General features: G+C 42.7%; 1 protein-coding gene across 2 annotated transcripts in view; it reads right to left on the bottom strand.

Moving 5' to 3' along the window:
• Positions 1-1883: 1883 nt before the first annotated feature.
• LOC110537005 (integrin alpha-1) overlaps positions 1884-19118 on the bottom strand; it is a 73396-nt gene continuing 56161 nt past the window's right edge. For both annotated transcript variants that reach the window (XM_090191770.1, XM_036936981.2), the window contains exons 17-30: positions 18783-18928; positions 14948-15055; positions 12042-12118; positions 11516-11642; positions 11311-11391; positions 11116-11192; positions 10836-10925; positions 9021-9129; positions 5810-5923; positions 5510-5614; positions 5286-5390; positions 5065-5160; positions 4752-4865; positions 1884-4356 (exon numbers count right to left, since the gene is read on the bottom strand). In XM_090191770.1, coding sequence (XP_090047896.1) covers positions 4297-4356; positions 4752-4865; positions 5065-5160; positions 5286-5390; positions 5510-5614; positions 5810-5923; positions 9021-9129; positions 10836-10925; positions 11116-11192; positions 11311-11391; positions 11516-11642; positions 12042-12118; positions 14948-15055; positions 18783-18928 — 1409 coding nt within the window. In that variant the 3' untranslated portion in view covers positions 1884-4296. The remainder of the gene's footprint in view (positions 4357-4751; positions 4866-5064; positions 5161-5285; positions 5391-5509; positions 5615-5809; positions 5924-9020; positions 9130-10835; positions 10926-11115; positions 11193-11310; positions 11392-11515; positions 11643-12041; positions 12119-14947; positions 15056-18782; positions 18929-19118) is intronic.

The following is a 19118-nucleotide window of genomic DNA, read 5'->3' on the forward strand; positions in this document are numbered from 1 at the left end:
GCATGCATTTTTTGGTGTTCTACGTTGTACATGGAGGATATTTTTGCAGAATTCTGTATGCAGAGTCTCAATTTGGTGTTTGTCCCATTTTGTGAAGTCTTGGTTGGTGAGCGGACCCCAGACCTCACAACCGTAAAGGGCAAGTGTCTCTCTCTCTCTCTCTCTCTGTCTCTCTCTCTCTCTCTCTCTCTCTCTCGCTCTGTCTCGCTCTCTCTCTCTCTGTGCCTCTGTCCCTCTCTCTCTCTCTCTCTCTCTCCGTCTCTCTTTGTGCCTATCTCTCTCTCTCTCTCTCTCTCTCTCTCTCTCTCTCTCTCTCAATTCAATTCAATTCAAGGGCTTTATTGGCATGGGAAACGTGTTAACATTGCCAAAGCAAGTGAGGTAGATAATATATAAAGTGAATATCTCTCTCTCTCTCTCTCTCTCTCTCTCTCTCTCTGTGCCTATCTCTCTCTCTCTCTCTGTGCCTATCTCTCTCTCTCTCTCTCTCTGTGCCCCTCTCTCTCTCTCTTTCTCTCTCTCTCTATGTGCCTCTCTCTCTCGCTCCCTCTCTCTGTGCCCCTCTCTCTCTCTTTCTCTCTCTCTCTCTCTCTGTCTCTCTCTCCCTCTCTCTCTCAAATGGCTTTATTGGAATGGGAAACGTGTTTAAATTGAGAAAGCAAGTAAAATAGACAATAAACAAAAGGGGAAAAAACTTTGAAATCTCTCTCTGTGTCTGTCTGTCTCTCTCTCCCCCTCTCTGTCTCTCTCTCTCTGCCTCTCTCTCTCTGATGTGTCTGTCTGTCTGTCTGTCTGTCTGTCTGTCTGTCTGTCTGTCTGTCACACACACACCACAGATTCCTAATGATATCCGAAAGCAAATAAAATAGACAATACACAAAAGGGAAATAAAAAGAAAATCTCTCTCTCTCGCTCTCTGTGTATGTCTCTCTCTCTCTCCCTCTCTCTCTCTCTCTGGGTATGTCTCTCTCCCTCTCTCTCTCTCTCTGTGTATCTCGCTCACTTCCTCTCTCTCTCTCTGTGTATGTCTCTCTTTCTGTCTCTCTCTCTCTGCATGTCTCTCTCCCTGTCTCTCTCTCTCTCTCTCTGTGTATATCTCGCTCACTTCCTCTCTCTCTCTCTCTGTGTATGTCTCTTTCCCGGTCTCTCTCTCTCGCTCTCTCTGCCTCTCTCCGTGTCTCTGTCTCTCTCTGCCTCTCTCTCTCTTTGATGTGTCTGTCTGTATGCCTGTCTGTCTCGCTCTCTCAATTCAATTCAAGGTGCTTTATTGGCAAGGAAAACATATGTTAACATTGCCAAAGCAAATGAAGTAGATAATATACAAAAGTGAAATAAACAATACAAATGTACAGTTAACATTATACTCACAGAAGTTACATTAGCGTTGTCATGAATCATTAACCCAAACTATGGGTGTGTGTCTTTCTGCAAATCTTCCTGCCTGTCTATGTTCATGTTTTGAGTTATTGTTCTGTAGGCACAAACACCTACAAAGAAAGGCAGATACCAGATGCAGAATCATACTGGACGCTGTCTTACCGCTTTTCTCTCAGCTCTCAGTCAGAAACAATGAACCCCGTCTGTGTAATGGGGTCAGTATGCCTGCAGGGCCCAGACTGCCCACTGACTGAACAGGATCCAGATGAAAGGATCAACTAGTGTGTACAGTAATCCCAAACGCATGAGCAACCTATCTGCAGAAAAATAGCTCACCTGCTGCCTGCCCTGCAGAGGGAAATAACTTATGACATCTTAGCATACAATGATCACACACGCACGCACACACACGCACGCACACGCACGCACACACACGCACACACACGCGCACACCTGCTATACCACAATACTTATCCAGTGCTATGGCCATTGATGTCCAACATGTATTAATTTAAAACCATTTTTATTTATTTATTTTTTGGCATAAGATCCTTGACAGCTTGTGCAATGCTTTCAAATCTGTGCTGATCAGAGTACATACAGTATGAAAAACCAGTGTATTAAACTAACAGTTCACAGCAGTGTGTATGACTGGAGTACATCAGTCTGAAGCAGTCCCTAACCCTCTCTCTCTCCAGTCACCCTCTCCGGTCTCTCGCTCTCTCTCATCCTCAAACCTGCTCCTGGATAGTCAAAGTACAGTAGGTTTTTGTCCCACATGTGCCATCACACCTGATACATCAAACAACATCCTGTGACAGACTTTTAACACATGAACATAAATTATAATACATGTCAAGTTGCATAGCTGGTCAGCACACAAGATTTGGTTCTGGGTTCCAATTGAACTAATCAGTAATTAAATCTTCAAAGCCTTGATCAGCTGACTCTATCACTGCTGAGCTGTGACAAATAAGCTCTCCAGAAGGGGACAGTATGGAGGATCCCCGTGTTAAGGTTATCTTACACATTTTACAGATATTTATTCATTTATTACATGTGCTTTCAACAGTAATGGGTGAGCTGATGAGTGTCTCTTATTTACAATAAAAAGTCAGGGGTTACACCGGACTGCCTGTGCAAAATATGTAAATATGCAGAGGAATGTAGGCGGAGAGAAAGAGGAAACGATGCATGAATCAAACATTTCTACTCACAATCACGACAGTCGCTACCGCTCCGGCCATACCAGAGACTACAGGGCTTTAGGCATAACCTGGTGTTCATATGCATCACCCCCTGTGTGTAACGTTCAATGGCCTAGTTTCCAGAGTTTGACCTTCTCTGAGACAAATATCTCTTTGTTTTGTGGTACTGACAGGTTTGAACATCAGGAATCAAGTTACACTCCGCTGAGATCCTTTTTGGATTGCTCTATGTGACTGTAGGCTAACTCAGAGAAATCACTCTCGCCCCAAAACAAAAGACCGAAACGAAAGAAAGATGAGTCAAAAAAAATAACATCTTAGCGAATGGATGCAAAATGCATCGAGTTCCAATACACATTTATCAAACATTTACATTTTTACCAATATTTACATATTTTTAAAATAGTATTTTATTTAAAAATACTACATTTGTTTGTTTTATCTAATTCATACTATCGCCATACTATCCCCATACTATCATCATTCTATCATCAAATTATCCACTTACTATCACCATACTATCACCATACTATCATAAGTAATACCTGAGAAATGTAGGAGCAAATTACTTATTTTATCTCTATTACTGATATATAGGGCCTTGGTGATACATGCTGGACTTAACTTGATCTTAAATTATAGGAATTATTGCAAACATAACTTTATGTACAAGCTTTACATTACATTTACAGGACAATCAAAGGTTTTCCTAGTACAGTAAAGGAGCAATCTGTAAATTCTCTGCCCCCATGTGGGAGCAAAATTAAACAAAAACTAGATTAAAACCGTTGTATTTATGTCAATATCAAATTCCTACTCTCCTTTTATACTGAATATATATTTGGAGAGGGTATAATTGCATAGATACCTTCAATATTCAATGGAACACTTTTGTAAAAAAAAAAAAAATTTTTTTACAGATTGCGCTTGTAAGACTAGAAAAACACTCATGTGAAAATATCAGTGTTCCAAAAAGCAAACATTATGCTTAGAAGACGATGAATGAACCCAAGTGTCAAAATATAGGTAATAACACGTATCAAAATATACCAAACAAAAATAAATACAGTACATGGTATAGATTTACAGTATATTAGTAAAAAATGTCAAACTATAACACAGAATTCTAATCCATTGCAGAGTGCCTTGGACATTTGGACAACTTTGGTGTAATGCCATACTGTAATCTGAGGTGTTTTTAGTGTCTTTGGGATGTTGACGCTGTAAGTGAACCTGAGAACGTTTTGTCCTGTTGTATAAAGCTGGTGTGGCTGCATATGATCAGGTCTGGGTCAGGGTGCCATTATCCTTACGGTCTTCTGATTGCCCTTCTAGCTTAGGTCTTTTAGGTCCAGGTCTTGGTATCCACATTGAATAGATGGAAGAACTAAGTGTACTGTACAAGTTCAATGTTTTCCCAGGCCTCTGTATCCACTGAACCAGACCAGGGTTTTAAGGCTGGTAGATGGGCCACATCACATTCAGGTGAATGGTTGCTGAATAGCCATAAATAGACTGGCTTTTCTTCTAACCTGATGGTGTTCAGGTGAATTGGTTGATGGGGTATTTCCTTCTAACTGACCTGAAGACAGACCTGAAGACAGACCTGAAGACAGACCTGAAGACAGACCTGAAGACAGACCTGAAGACAGACCTGAAGACAGACCTGAAGACAGTGGGGCACAGACAGATCTGTATGGTGGTGGAAGGATTAATTCTTCATGTCCTCGTTCTCCATGTCCTCTATGGATTTTCTCCTGAAAAATCCAGCCTGGTGGAGCAGAGAAGACAACAGTGAACACAACATAATCCACAATTCACATCCAAACTCAAGTCTCAAGTTTCAGTTCAAGTTTAACAGATTTAAAAGTGCATTTCACACATGATCACACCATGTTGAGCCTCTCTATAACACAAGCCTTGACCCTACTCTCTAAGGGTGTCTCAGGGAGAGTTGAGATATGCAAAAAACACATTTCCAATTCACACATGCATATAATACACAGTTGTACATGTGTGAGATAGGACAAATATAAGCACCCACCAAATTATTATTATTATTAATAATAATAATACTTATTGTTCTATTTGGGAAGATCCAATGTATAATCGATTATTAGTTCCCTGCAGACACAAGCAGACAGAAGGTTGTGAACACACACATACCTTCCATAGAGCGAAGATGACCAGTGCCAGAATCAGCAGTCCTATGAGGATACTGACTATAATGATCCACAGTGGTATACCTCCCAAAGCCTCTTTAGAGACCTGGATCTTCACCTGGATGGAAACAACAGTGTTAAAACAAGCAAAGGACAACAAGGCAACAGATAAAGGCTGTGTTTACACAGGCAGACCAATTTTGATATTTTGCCCAATTATTAGCAAAAAATCTCTTCTGATTGGGCAGAAGATCAAAATTGTGTTGCCTGTGTAAGTGCAGCCGATCACATGAAAATGAATAGGTAATTGCACTCACATCTCTGGCGTAATTGGTGGCACTCAACACGAAGAGATCAGTGTTCAGGTTCTCCAGAGTGGCATTAACAATCATGTGAAGGCTGGAGAACTCTGCCTGTGGAGCGAAGAGCAATCCAATTCATCACTCAATATACCAATACATTTGTCAATTAATAAATGTATCAATCAATCAATCAATCAAAAACAATGAATGAACAAGTGACACTTCACTGTACTCACTTTGATAAAGGTGGGCTTCCACACCCTGAAGGTAACATTGACCTGGCTGTTGTTGACGTGAGGGATGGAGCAGACAAATGACTTACATGGGTGGTCCTTACAGCCCTGCAAAGGAGAGTACACACACTGTGAGACTCACACACTCACGTACACACACACACACTCATACTCACACTCATTGCTCACACTCATACTCACACTCACACACAGTAGTGCTGACTCACCACCAGGAAGACACTGAGGGTCTCTTTTTTAGGATTGATGGTGTGCGTGTTGTTGTTGTTGATCTTTAAAGGGTTAATCAGGTCCCTGATGTGACATCTCACATCCTGTGGGAGAGAGAAAAGGTCCATCAATCAATTATCAATCAATCACATTTGGATCAACTTGATCCACACCACCACAGTTCTACAGAGTGTTTGACTTCACCGTGTGATTGTCTGATGACTGGTACTGAACCATGTGCAGGGGATACTGGTAGACTGTCTATCTCTATGGTACAGTACACAGTAGAGAAGCCTTACCTGTGAGGAGGTGACATGTGTCAGGTATAGCAGGATGTTCTCTCTAGGTGATAGGTACGGGTACATCACCCTCAGCTTTAGAGGAGGAGTCTCCATATTCACATCCTTTTTAACCTAGAGACCAGAGCGAGAGACAGGAAGTCACAGTTCTTTCAGTCAAAATGTGACCACATGTTGGTTTTTTTGAGCTTGGAAACTTAGAATAAGTGTCTTAATTTGTGTATATAATGCTTCAATCAGTTTATTCCAGGTAAGAATTACAATTATAGTTGTATTTTAACAGCAACGGTTGCAACCTAGACTCGTTTTCAACAATAATTTCTACAGTAAGATGTACAGTAGGCCTGATAATTGTTCATATTTCTTCATCTGTACTGTTACTAGGTTTGCGCTATCAGTAGCTAGCTTGCTTTGGCAAATGTTAGCTATTAGCTGTGTACAAGGCCAGGGGATTGTTTGAAAGAGAAACTCACATCTACTACTATGACAGTTAGTTAGTACTCCCTTATTTCTGCTTATCATCCATCATCTGTTATAAAATGACAACAATGCCTTGCTAGCTGACTTACTTTTCCACTGTCAGAAGAACTGTTTCCTGAAGCACTGTTTCCTGAAGCATTCTGCCCTGTTCTGAAAGAACTCCCTGGGTTTACCATCATGCTGTGGATGTTTGGTCAGGACGTGTCGTTTTATTAATTTGTTCCTTATGAGAGACTCATTACTAAGCACTTCCACACACAAAACACACTGTGGGCGCTCCTCGTTTTAAGTTTGTATGAAAGAGAGAGAAACCCATCGCTGTATATGCGTTTCATGACAATGGAGCTCAGTCAGAACTTGAGTCATGAGTACATTTGATGACAGCGGTAAGTGATGGCGAGTGGGAATGACAAGTCAGTGGCTGACAGCGCATCATCTGCTGCCAGAATGACAGCCCTGCATCATGTGTGTCGTGGAGTGATCTTCAAGAAAAATCTGGTAAAACGCGAAGCACACGGGCATCTCCCTCTCACACTCGCGCTGCAGCCAAACTGAGCAGAGGCCGCTGCTTAAACAGAAAGCGCACTGAACAAAGAGCGCAGATGCACTTGGTCAAACCAGTTCCAATAATTGATTAAATAAATATACATTTTCACTGACACGTCGCGACCCACCATTAACAGGTCCCACTTTGGGTCACGACCCATACTTTAAGAAAGGCTGGTCTACACAGACAAGGTCTTGCCTGTTTTAGATCTCATCTGTCGGTAAGATATTAGTTCATCTTTGTGGATGGTTCGTCTTCTGACAAATCAATGGTAAGTTTCGGTGTTCCTCAAGGTTCCGTTTTAGGACCACTATTGTTTTCACTATATATTCTACCTCTTGGTGACTTTACCTGTTATGCAGACGACACACAGCTGTACATTTCGATAAAACATGGTGAAGCCTCAAAATTGCCTACCCTGGAAGCCTGTGTTTCAGACATAAGGAAGTGTGATGGCGGCAAATGTTTTCAAATCAAATTGTATTAATCACATGCGTCGAATACAACAGGTGCAGACCTTACAGTGAAAAGCTTACTTACAAGCCCCTAACCAACAATTCAGTTTAAAAAATATGAATAAGAATAAGAAATAAAAGGAACAAGTAATTAAAGAGCAGCAGTAAAATAACAATAGCGAGACTATACACAGAGGGGTACCGGTACAGAGTCAATGTGCGGGGGAACCTGTTAGTCGAGGTAATTGAGGTAATATGCCAGCTCCCCTCTTTCTACTGTGATTCTCTGCCTCTGACCCTATAGAGTACCACAGTATGAAACACAGCACTTATTTTAAGTGTTTCTAAAATCCCCTATGGGAAAAATGTATGGTGGAAAAAATGATTGGAACCATTTCCCTGTTTGACCGCTAGGTTTTATGGGTATTATGATGCCTCCACTGTGGGGCTCTATTACGGGGACTGAGTCACTGGCTTGCTAGTGCTCTCCCATGCTTTCCCTAGGAGGGGTGAATCACATCTTGCCAGGCTTTTTTTTGTTGCTATTCTCGACTTGAATGTGTTGAGTCACTGACATTATGGGTGAGATCTTCATGGGCTATACTCCGCCTTGTCTCTAGGTAGTAAGTTGGTGGTCTGTTGATATCCCTCTAGTGGTGTGGTGGCTGTGATTTGGCAAAGTGGGTCTGGTTATATCCTGCCTGGTTGGCCTTGTCCAGGGGTATTCTCGGGCGGGGCCACAGTGTCCCCCGACCCCCCCGGCTCAGTCTCCAATATCTATGCTGCAATAAACTGTAAAATGTTTTGGGGGGCTAGGGTCAGTCTGTCCTATCTGGTGAATTTCTCGTGTCTTATCTGGTGTCCTGTGTGATCTTCAGTGTGCTCCCTCTAATTATCCTAACTCTCTCTCTTCCCTTGGACCAGGCCTCAGGACTACCTGGCCTGACAACTCCTGGTTGTCCTCGTCCCCTGGTCATGCTGCTGATCCAGTTTCTGCTGTTCTAACTGTGACTATGGAAACCTGACCTGTTCACCGGACCTGCTACCTTATCCCGGACCTGCTGTTTCAACCCTCTCTCTCTCTACCACACCTGCTGTCAGGTGCGGTAGAGAGCCAACTGACATTTACTCCTGAGGTGCTGACCTGTTGCATTCTCTACAACCACTGTGATTATTATTTGACCCTGCTGGTCATCTATGAACGTTTAAATATCTTGAAGAACGATCTAGCCTTAATAGCCATGTACTCTTACCCTCTCCACCAGCCACCCCTCAGAGCCTAGTTCCTCTCTACCCAGTACAGCCAGAAGAGGACTGGCCACCCCTCAGAGCCTGGTCCCTCTCTACCCAGTACAGCCAGAAGAGGACTGGCCACCCCTCAGAGCCTGGTCCCTCTCTACCCAGTACAGCCAGAAGAGGACTGGACACCCCTCAGAGCCTGGTCCCTCTCTACCCAGTACAGCCAGAAGAGCACTGGCCACCCCTCAGAGCCTGGTTCCTCTCTAGGTTTCTTCCTAGGTTCCTGCCTTTCTAGGGAGTTTTTCCTAGCCACCATACTTCTACATCTGCATTGCTTGCTGTTTGGAGTTTTAGGCTGGGTTTCCGTATAAGAACTTTGTGACATCTGCTGCTGTATAAAGGGCTTTATAAATACATTTAATTTAATTGTTCTTATCCCCTGGCCTTATCTAAGCAGGTATTACTACGGTCTACAGTATGTAGGTCTTACCATATAGATGATCTTGACCTCTTCTCCTATCACACTGGTGTGGTTGAAGATGCTGGGGTACTGCTCTCCCTCTTTCACTATGATGTGGTCCTCCTTCATATGCCTGTCACTGTGAGATAGAGGGATGATGGATGGAGAGATGAGGGATGAGACAGGAGATGGAAAAATTAGTAAGGAGATGGAAAGATGAGAGGAGATGGAAAGATGAGACAGGATATGGAAAGATGAGACAGGATATGGAAAGATGAGACAGGATATGGAAAGATGAGACAGGATATGGAAAGATGAGACAGGATATGGAAAGATGAGACAGGATATGGAAAGATGAGAGGAGATGGAAAGATGAGACAGGAGATGGAAAGATGAGACAGGATATGGAAAGATGAGACAGGAGATGGAAAGATGAGAGGAGATGAGACAGGAGATGGAAAGATGAGACAGAATATGGAAAGATGAGACAGGATATGGAAAGATGAGACAGGATATGGACAGATGAGACAGAATATGGAAAGATGAGACAGAATATGGAAAGATGAGAAAGGAGATGGAAAGATGAGACAGGAGGTGGAAAGATGGGACAGGAGATGGAAAGATGAGACAGGAGATGGAAAGATGAGACAGGATATGGAAAGATGAGAGGAGATGGAAAGATGAGACAGGAGATGGAAAGATGAGAGGAGATGGAAAGATGAGACAGGATATGGAAAGATGAGACAGGATATGGAAAGATGAGAGGAGATGGAAAGATGAGACAGGAGATGGAAAGATGAGACAGGATATGGAAAGATGAGACAGGAGATGGAAAGATGAGAGGAGATGAGACAGGAGATGGAAAGATGAGACAGAATATGGAAAGATGAGACAGGATATGGAAAGATGAGACAGGATATGGACAGATGAGACAGAATATGGAAAGATGAGACAGAATATGGAAAGATGAGAAAGGAGATGGAAAGATGAGACAGGAGGTGGAAAGATGGGACAGGAGATGGAAAGATGAGACAGGAGATGGAAAGATGAGACAGGATATGGAAAGATGAGAGGAGATGGAAAGATGAGACAGGAGATGGAAAGATGAGAGGAGATGGAAAGATGAGACAGGAGATGGAAAGATGAGACAGAAGATGGAAAGATGAGACAGAAGATGGAAAGATGAGAGGAGATGGAAAGATGAGACAGAAGATGGAAAGATGAGAGGAGATGGAAAGATGAGACAGAAGATGGAAAGATGAGACAGAAGATGGAAAGATGAGACAGAATATGGAAAGATGAGACAGGAGATGGAAAGATGAGACAGAATATGGAAAGATGAGAGGAGATGGAAAGATGAGACAGAAGATGGAAAGATGAGAGGAGATGGAAAGATGAGACAGAATATGGAAAGATGAGACAGAAGATGGAAAGATGAGACAGGAGATGGAAAGATGAGACAGAATATGGAAAGATGAGACAGAATATGGAAAGATGAGAGGAGATGGAAAGATGAGACAGGAGATGGAAAGATGAGACAGAATATGGAAAGATGAGACAGAAGATGGAAAGATGAGACAGAATATGGAAAGATGAGACAGGATATGGAAAGATGAGACAGGATATGGAAAGATGAGACAGAATATGGAAAGATGAGACAGAAGATGGAAAGATGAGACAGAATATGGAAAGATGAGACAGAAGATGGAAAGATGAGACAGAATATGGAAAGATGAGAGGAGATGGAAAGATTTGAAAAAAGGTCATACTCTGATACTGTACCTGTATTTTTTATGGAACTAAAAATGTCCTGTACGTGTTGTAGCTGCTGCTGTCTGTACTCACGCAGTGAATCTGAGTCCAGCCTCGTACTTCACAGGGATGGAGATTCTCACAGAGTTGTCATGGAGGGTGGTATTCAATTCCTCACTGTCACTGTAGAAATGAGAAAAGTCATTGCATTAGAATTTTGACTTTTCAATATTTCTTCTTTGCTCACTCATTTATTTTAAATAGTTGAGATTTAGCATGGAACTCGGGACTCCCCGGAAAACACTAGCCATTGTTACTGTGTGGACTATCCTGGCTAAATAAATCAAATGAATGACACCATGGCTTACTGTACCTGGTTGCAGTTACGTTGATCTGAATCTCTTTCCAGACGTGTGCAGGGTTGACTTCAAATAGGATCTCAAACACCTCCTGGAGGGAGAACAAGCAAAACCGATCAGTGGCCTATTCATCACAAAATGAAACATGAAGTACATAGTGAGTCTTATGGTACAAGGATAGATACGTGTGATTGCAAGAATTGTCTTACCTCTACATTGCTTTTGAGGAATGGATATCCCACAGCACACTCAACTTTGGTATTATTCAGACTGCAGACTTTGTCATTGGCCTGCAGAGTAAACGGTTGAAATCACATACAATGTCAATGTCAAAACTCATACTGGCGTACTGATTCCCAACATCCAAGAAATCAATGTAAATCAAAGCTCTACAAACATAGGGAAGGATCTCACCTTGACTTTGACGTAGTTTATGTTTTCAGTAAAGCTGAGCATGACTTTGGTATTGTAGGCATTGTCTTGACTGTTTCTAATGGTAATGAGCACATGGAACTTTTCCTTGTTGGCTTTGATCACAAGACTGGAAAGAATAGGAAAGTTATTACTGTAGCAGGGCAGGTTTTACTGTAATTTTACTACTGTTGAAGGGCAGATTTTACTGTAATGTTATTACTGTAGCAGGGCAGATTTTACAGTAATATTATTACTGCTCCAGGGCAGATTTTACTGTAATGTTATTACTATGCCAGGGCAGATGTTACTGTAATGTTATTACCGTAGCAGGGCAGATTTTTACTGTAATGTTATTACTGTAGCAGGGCAGATTTTACTGTAATGCTGTGACACTTCATCTGGACCAACACAAGAGGGCGCTAAAGTACAATACAAGGGCAACATACCTATCAATGAACTACCACGAAACTGCCATAAAATCATGACAGTTAGATGGATTGAAAGAATACAATCTTTGTGACAATACCTTTGTATACTTGGCACAGCCTTCAGGGATAGGTCAGCTATGCACTTGTCATCGCTCCCACAGTCCACCAAAGGAATCTGAATGACGTGTGCATGGTTACAAGCAGAATGGAATAGACCATGTACAAGACAGTTCTATCAATGAAGCAGTCGAAAACTGCTTACATGTACCTACATGTACATATTTCCTCAATTACCTCAACACCGGTGCCCCAGCACATTCACTCTGTACCGGTACCTCCTGTATATAGCCTCGCTACTGTTATTTACTGCTGCTCTTTAATCATTGCGATTCTTATCTCTTACTTTCTTTAAGGTATTTTCTTAAAACTGTGTTATCATCCTGTTCTACCACTGTGATAACATCCTGTTCTACCACGGTGTTAACATCCTGTTCTACCACGGTGTTATCATCCTGTTCTACCACTGTGATAACATCCTAGTCTACCACGGTGTTAACATCCTGTTCTACCACGGTGTTAACATCCTGTTCTACCACAGTGTTAACATCCTGTTCTACCACTGTGTTCACATCCTGTTCTACCACGGTGTTAACATCCTGTTCTACCACGGTGTTAACATCCTGTTCTACCACGGTGTTAACATCCTGTTCTACCACGGTGTTAACATCCTGTTCTACCACGGTGTTAACATCATGTTCTACCACGGTGTTAACATCATGTTCTACCACGGTGTTAACATCATGTTCTACCACGGTGTTAACATCCTAGTCTACCACGGTGTTAACAATCCTGTTCTACCACGGTGTTCACATCCTGTTCTACCACGGTGTTAACATCCTGTTCTACCACGGTGTTAACATCCTGTTCTACCACGGTGTTAACATCCTGTTCTACCACGGTGTTAACATCCTGTTCTACCACAGTGTTAACATCCTGTTCTTCCACGGTGTTAACATCCTGTTCTACCACGGTGTTAACATCCTGTTCTACCACTGTGATAACATCCTAGTCTACCACGGTGTTAACATCCTGTTCAACAACGGTGTTAACATCCTGTTCTACCACAGTGTTAACATCCTGTTCTACCACTGTGTTCACATCCTGTTCTACCACGGTGTTAACATCCTGTTCTACCACGGTGTTAACATCCTGTTCTACCACGGTGTTAACATCATGTTCTACCACGGTGTTAACATCCTAGTCTACCACGGTGTTAACAATCCTGTTCTACCACGGTGTTAACATCCTGTTCTACCACTGTGTTCACATCCTGTTCTACCACGGTGTTAACATCCTGTTCTACCACAGTGTTAACATCCTGTTCTACCACGGCGTTAACATCCTGTTCTACCACGGCGTTAACATCCTGTTCTACCACGGCGTTAACATCCTGTTCTACCACGGTGTTAACATCATGTTCTACCACGGTGTTAACATCCTGTTCTACCACTGTGTTAACATCCTGTTCTACCACGGTGTTAACATCCTGTTCTACCACGGTGTTAACATCCTGTTCTACCACGGTGTTAACATCCTGTTCTACCACAGTGTTAACATCCTGTTCTACCACGGCGTTAACATCCTGTTCTACCACGGCGTTAACATCCTGTTCTTCCACGGTGTTAACATCCTGTTCTACCACAGTGTTAACATCCTGTTCTACCACGGCGTTAACATCCTGTTCTACCACGGCGTTAACATCCTGTTCTACCACGGCGTTAACATCCTGTTCTACCACGGTGTTAACATCATGTTCTACCACGGTGTTAACATCCTGTTCTACCACTGTGTTAACATCCTGTTCTACCACGGTGTTAACATCCTGTTCTACCACGGTGTTAACATCCTGTTCTACCACGGTGTTAACATCCTGTTCTACCACAGTGTTAACATCCTGTTCTACCACGGCGTTAACATCCTGTTCTACCACGGCGTTAACATCCTGTTCTTCCACAGTGTTAACATCCTGTTCTACCACGGTGTTAACATCCTGTTCTACCACGGTGTTAACATCCTGTTCTACCACTGTGTTAACATCCTGTTCTACCACGGTGTTAACATCCTGTTCTACCACGGTGTTAACATCCTGTTCTTCCGCGGTGTTAACATCCTGTTCTACCACGGTGTTAACATCCTGTTCTTCCACGGTGTTAACATCCTGTTCTACCACGGTGTTAACATCCTGTTCTACCACGGTGTTAACATCCTGTTCTACCACGGTGTTAACATCCTGTTCTACCACAGTGTTAACATCCTGTTCTTCCACGGTGTTAACATCCTGTTCTACCACGGTGTTAACATCCTGTTCTACCACAGTGTTAACATCCTGTTCTACCATAGTGTTAACATCCTGTTCTACCACGGTGTTAACATCCTGTTCTACCACAGTGTTAACATCCTGTTCTACCACAGTGTTAACATCCTGTTCTACCACGTTGTTAACATCCTGTTCTTCCACAGTGTTAACATCCTGTTCTACCACAGTGTTAACATCCAGCCACATGTTTGGTCTCCCTCTGTCCCTCTGCCAAACAACTCATTAAAACTATGTGTGTGGGAGCTGCACCATTGGAACTGGATAACAGTCTGTCAGTGTTTTAGAGCCTCTGATAGGAACTAGTGATGGATGGAGGACAGCCGTTGGAGAGAATATTCGCCCTCTACAGCGCTGGAAGGAGCCAGACTGTATGAGTGTGTAAAGTACTGATTACTGACTCTGCTCACACAGCGCCTATTCACTGTTGCAATATATGATAGCTGAGGTCTAAAGTAAGGTAAGAAAATCAGATGTGTGCATGCCCACACGTATTGTTAGCCAAGTAGGGCCTGTAGTGGCTAAAGAGGGAAGCAAGCCAAGGTATACAAAATTCATGGAAAGCCAAAAGTTACTGGTGTGTGTGTGTGTGCTTGTGTGTTAAATCTGCCACATTGTGGTTCATTTTACCGTTTTGTTGAGTGACGTTGGTAAGTCTCCATCCAGGACGGGGCCTGTGTCCTCAGCCAGACCAAACTCGAGGGAGATCATGATGGGGTCTCTGAAGTCCAGATTAGCCTGAGGAGATCATATCATTAGTTGATATGCTATGTTAGCTAGCTGGCTATGACTTTCCAACACAACACTGGAAGTCTTCCAAGTCAAGGTAATCTTTTGGTTTTTACTCATTTATTTCCACCAGGGCCCACCAGTGTAACTGCTTACTGACTGTACACTAAAATGATTGCATGATTGTAGCAAGTTTACTAACACGTTAGTTCTTTTAGATATACTGGCTATGACGTTACTTCAGCTTGATCAGGGGTGTATTCATTCCGCCAATTCTGATGAAAAACGTTTCTTGAACTGAAGCAAACGGAACAAAGCGTGGATAAACATACCTGAATTTGTCCAATAGAAACTCTTGTTTGCAACTGTTGGACTAATGTTTACACCCTATATCAGCTAGACGCAGGCAAGAGTGTGCAAAGCGCTATTGAATGACACTATCTGTCACCTCAAATTTGTCTCTCGACCTGTGTGCACCTACGTCGTAAACTTTCGTTCATAGGCTAGGTTGTAGCAACCTCATGATGGGTATAGGGAAAATTGAGTAGCAGCCTAAACGTATCACTGTTACATTGAACTGGGGGAATGAAATATGAATGACAGTCATCCAATATGTTTTCATAGAAATAAGGCTATGCTCATGAAAAATGTTCTGTCCTCCCTCATCTTAAACGGCACTGACCGCAACTGTTATGTACTGTAGGCTTCTGTATGCCGTGTCACGAAATGTTTGTGTTCCCAGCTCCAACAGTGCAGTAGTATTTAACAATACACAACGATACACATGTACAGTTGAAGTCGGAAGTTTACATACACAAATACATTTAAACTCAGTTTTTCACAATTCCTGACATTTAATCCTAGTAAAAATTCCCTGTCTTAGGTCAGTTAGGATCACCACTTTATTTTAAGAATGTGAAATGTCAGAATAATAGTAGAGAGAATGATTTATTTCAACTTTGATTTCTTTCATCACATTCCCAGTGGGTCAGAAGTTTAAATACACTCAAATTGTATTTGGTAGCATTGCCTTTAAACTGTTGAACTTGGGTCAAACATTTCGGGTAGCCTTCCACAAGCACCCAACTTTCAGTTCTGCCCACAAGGATTGAGGTCAGTGCTTTGTGATGGCCACTCCAATACCTTGACTTTGTTGTCCTTAAGCCATTTTGCCACAACTTTGGAAGTATGCTTGGGGTCATTGTCCATTTGGAAGACCCATTTGCGACCAAGCTTTAACTTCCTGACTGATGTCTTGAGATATTGCTTCAGTATATTCACATAATTTTCCTTCCTCAGGATGCCATTTATTTTGTGAAGTGCACCAGTCCCTCCTGCAGCAAAGCACCCCCACAACTTGATGCTGCCACCCCCGTGCATCACGGTTGGGATGGTGTTCTTCGGCTTGCAAGCTTCCAAACATAACGATGGCCATTATGGCCAAACAGTTCTATTTTTGTTTTATCAGACAAGAGGACATTTCTCCAAAAAGTAGTATATTTGTCCACATGTGCAGTTGCAAACCGTAGTCTGGCTTATTTTATCAAGATTTTGGAGCAGTAGCTTCTTCCTTGCTGAGCAGCCTTTCAGGTTATGTCAATGTAGGACTCATTTTACTGTGGATATAGATACTTTGTACCTGTTTCCTCCAGCATCTTCAGAAGGTCCTTTGCTGTTGTTCTGGGATTGATTTGTACTTTTCGCACCAAAGTACGTTCATCTCTAGGAGACAGACCGTGTCTCCTTCCTGAGCGGTATGACGGCTACGTGGTCCCATGGTGTTAATACATGCATACTATTGTTTGTACAGATGAACGTGGTACCTTCAGGATAAAGGATGAACCAGACTTGTGGAGGTCTACAATTTTTGGGGGCTGAATTCTTTTGATTTTCCTATGATGTCAAGCAAAGAGGCACTGAGTTTGAAGGTCGGCCTTGAAATACATCCACAGGTACACCTCCAATTGACTCAAATTATGCCTATCAGAAGCTTCTAAAGCCATGACATACTTTTCTGGAATTTTCCAAGCTGTTTAAAGGCAAAGTTAATTTAGTGTATGTAAACTTCTGACCCACTGGAATTGCAATACAGTGAATTATAAGTGAAATAATATGTCTGTAAACAATTGTTGTAAAAATGACTTGTGTCATGCACAAAGTAGATGTCCTAACTTGCCAAAAACTATAGTTTGTTACAAGAAATTTGTGGAGTGGTTGAAAAACGAGTTTTAATGACTCCAACCTAAGTGTATGTAAACTTCCGACTTCAACTGTTTATACACCCGTACTGTTATCAGTAGTCCCTCTGGATTATGAGGGCTGCATGTCAGTTAGTTCTCCTCCCGGGAGGACAATGTGGGTTATGTGTGTCCCTATCAGACAGCAGAAAGCATCTATGTTCCAGTTGGGATGGACAGCATGTGATCTGTCTGGCCACATGGTGACCAGATCACTAGGGGATATCGCCACTGGAATGCATTGTGAATGCACCCCCCAACCGTACACCAGCTCTCTCTCTCTCTCTCTACTCCTCTATTTTGTTTCTCTTTCCAACTACTCTCCTCTCTCCACCCCCCCCCCCCCCTCTCACTTTCTCAGCGGTACTGGGGGTAGTTTAAGAGTTTAACACACTCTCTCTCTCTCTCTCTCTCTCTCTCTCTCTCTCTCTCTCTCTCTCTATACTGGAGGTGGTTAACAAGTCCTCTCTCTCTTCCTTTCTCAGAGGTACTGGGGTGGTTAACAAGTCCCCCCCCCCCCCCTCTCTCTCTCCCTCCCTATCTCAGAGGTACTGGGGGTGGTTAACAAGTCCCCCCTCTCTCTCTCTCTCTCTCTCTCCCTCCCTCCCTATCTCAGAGGTACTGGGGGTGGTTAACAAGTCCCCCCCCTCTCTCTCTCCCTCCCTATCTCAGAGGTACTGGGGGTGGTTAACCAGTCATTGTCGTGCATTCTCTCTGGTTCTGGTTCCCATTACAGTCAAAGTCTTCTGTTTTATTATACCTCTGTTCTTTTCATCTGCATCCTCAATAAAACCTTATATTGTACTGCTATTTGCTACAAAACAATCAATGTAATGTGAATCGATTTCTAGGCCTCTTTTAAGCCCGAATACTTGTGTCTACAGTAATGGGCCTTTTGGGAAAGGGGTTGTTTTATTGGAGATGCTTTTCCTTTGATCAAGGGAAGGAGATCTGTCTCCACTTTCATGTTAAGAGCTTTCCTACCATGAATCAATACCAGAGCAACTTGGCCTCCTACTGTAAATCCATCCAATACATTCACTGGCCAGTCTACTGAGATACTAACAGCCATTTAGCCTGGTCCCAGGCTTTATGCTGTCTTGCCTATCAACTCCTATGGTCATTGTCATGCCAAACATAAGAGTTGGCTATACAGCACAAAACAATCTGGGGCCAGGCTTTCTCTGATGCAATCATAATGTAAATGAAACCCATATCCCCTCTCCGGTTCAAACTCTGGGGCCAGTAACACATTCAACTGTGTTCTACTAGTATGTAAGAGTTTTTCTATGGGGCCGTTCTCTCGCTCGCTCTCTCTCTCTTTCTCTCTTTCTCTCTGCCTCTCTCTGCCTCTCTCTGCCTCTCTATGCTTCTCATGTCTCTCTGTCTGTCTGTCACTCGCTCTCTTTCTTCCTCTCTCTCTCCGCCCCCTCTCTATCTCACCCTCCTCTCTTCCTCTCTCCATGTTGACCAGGCTGATTGAGGAATGATTTACTTGCCTTCATGGCAAAGGAATGTTCCAGACACAGAGCATCTATGATGTTGGCGGTGACCTGGACCTTCCTCTCACTCTTGTCGTCAGGGTTGACAAACGCTGCCCTCGACTTTGCCCTCAGAGAGTCCAGAGTCAGGTTGTACTTAATGGCTGAAACACAACAAACACCAAATCTGGTAAGTTTCCCATAATTCCCAGGTTTTCCAGAAATCCTGGAGAAAAGATTGTCTGGTTTACAGTTGATATTTTACTCCTTTAGTAGATGCTCTTATTCAGCATCAGTTACAATCATTGCATTTAATTGAAGTGTTTACACTGTAAACATTCAAACATACTGGAA

The sequence above is a fragment of the Oncorhynchus mykiss genome, chromosome 12 (genome assembly GCF_057628025.1).
Source record: "Oncorhynchus mykiss isolate SJ-2025 chromosome 12, ASM5762802v1, whole genome shotgun sequence".
In the NCBI taxonomy this organism is placed as follows: domain Eukaryota; kingdom Metazoa; phylum Chordata; class Actinopteri; order Salmoniformes; family Salmonidae; genus Oncorhynchus; species Oncorhynchus mykiss.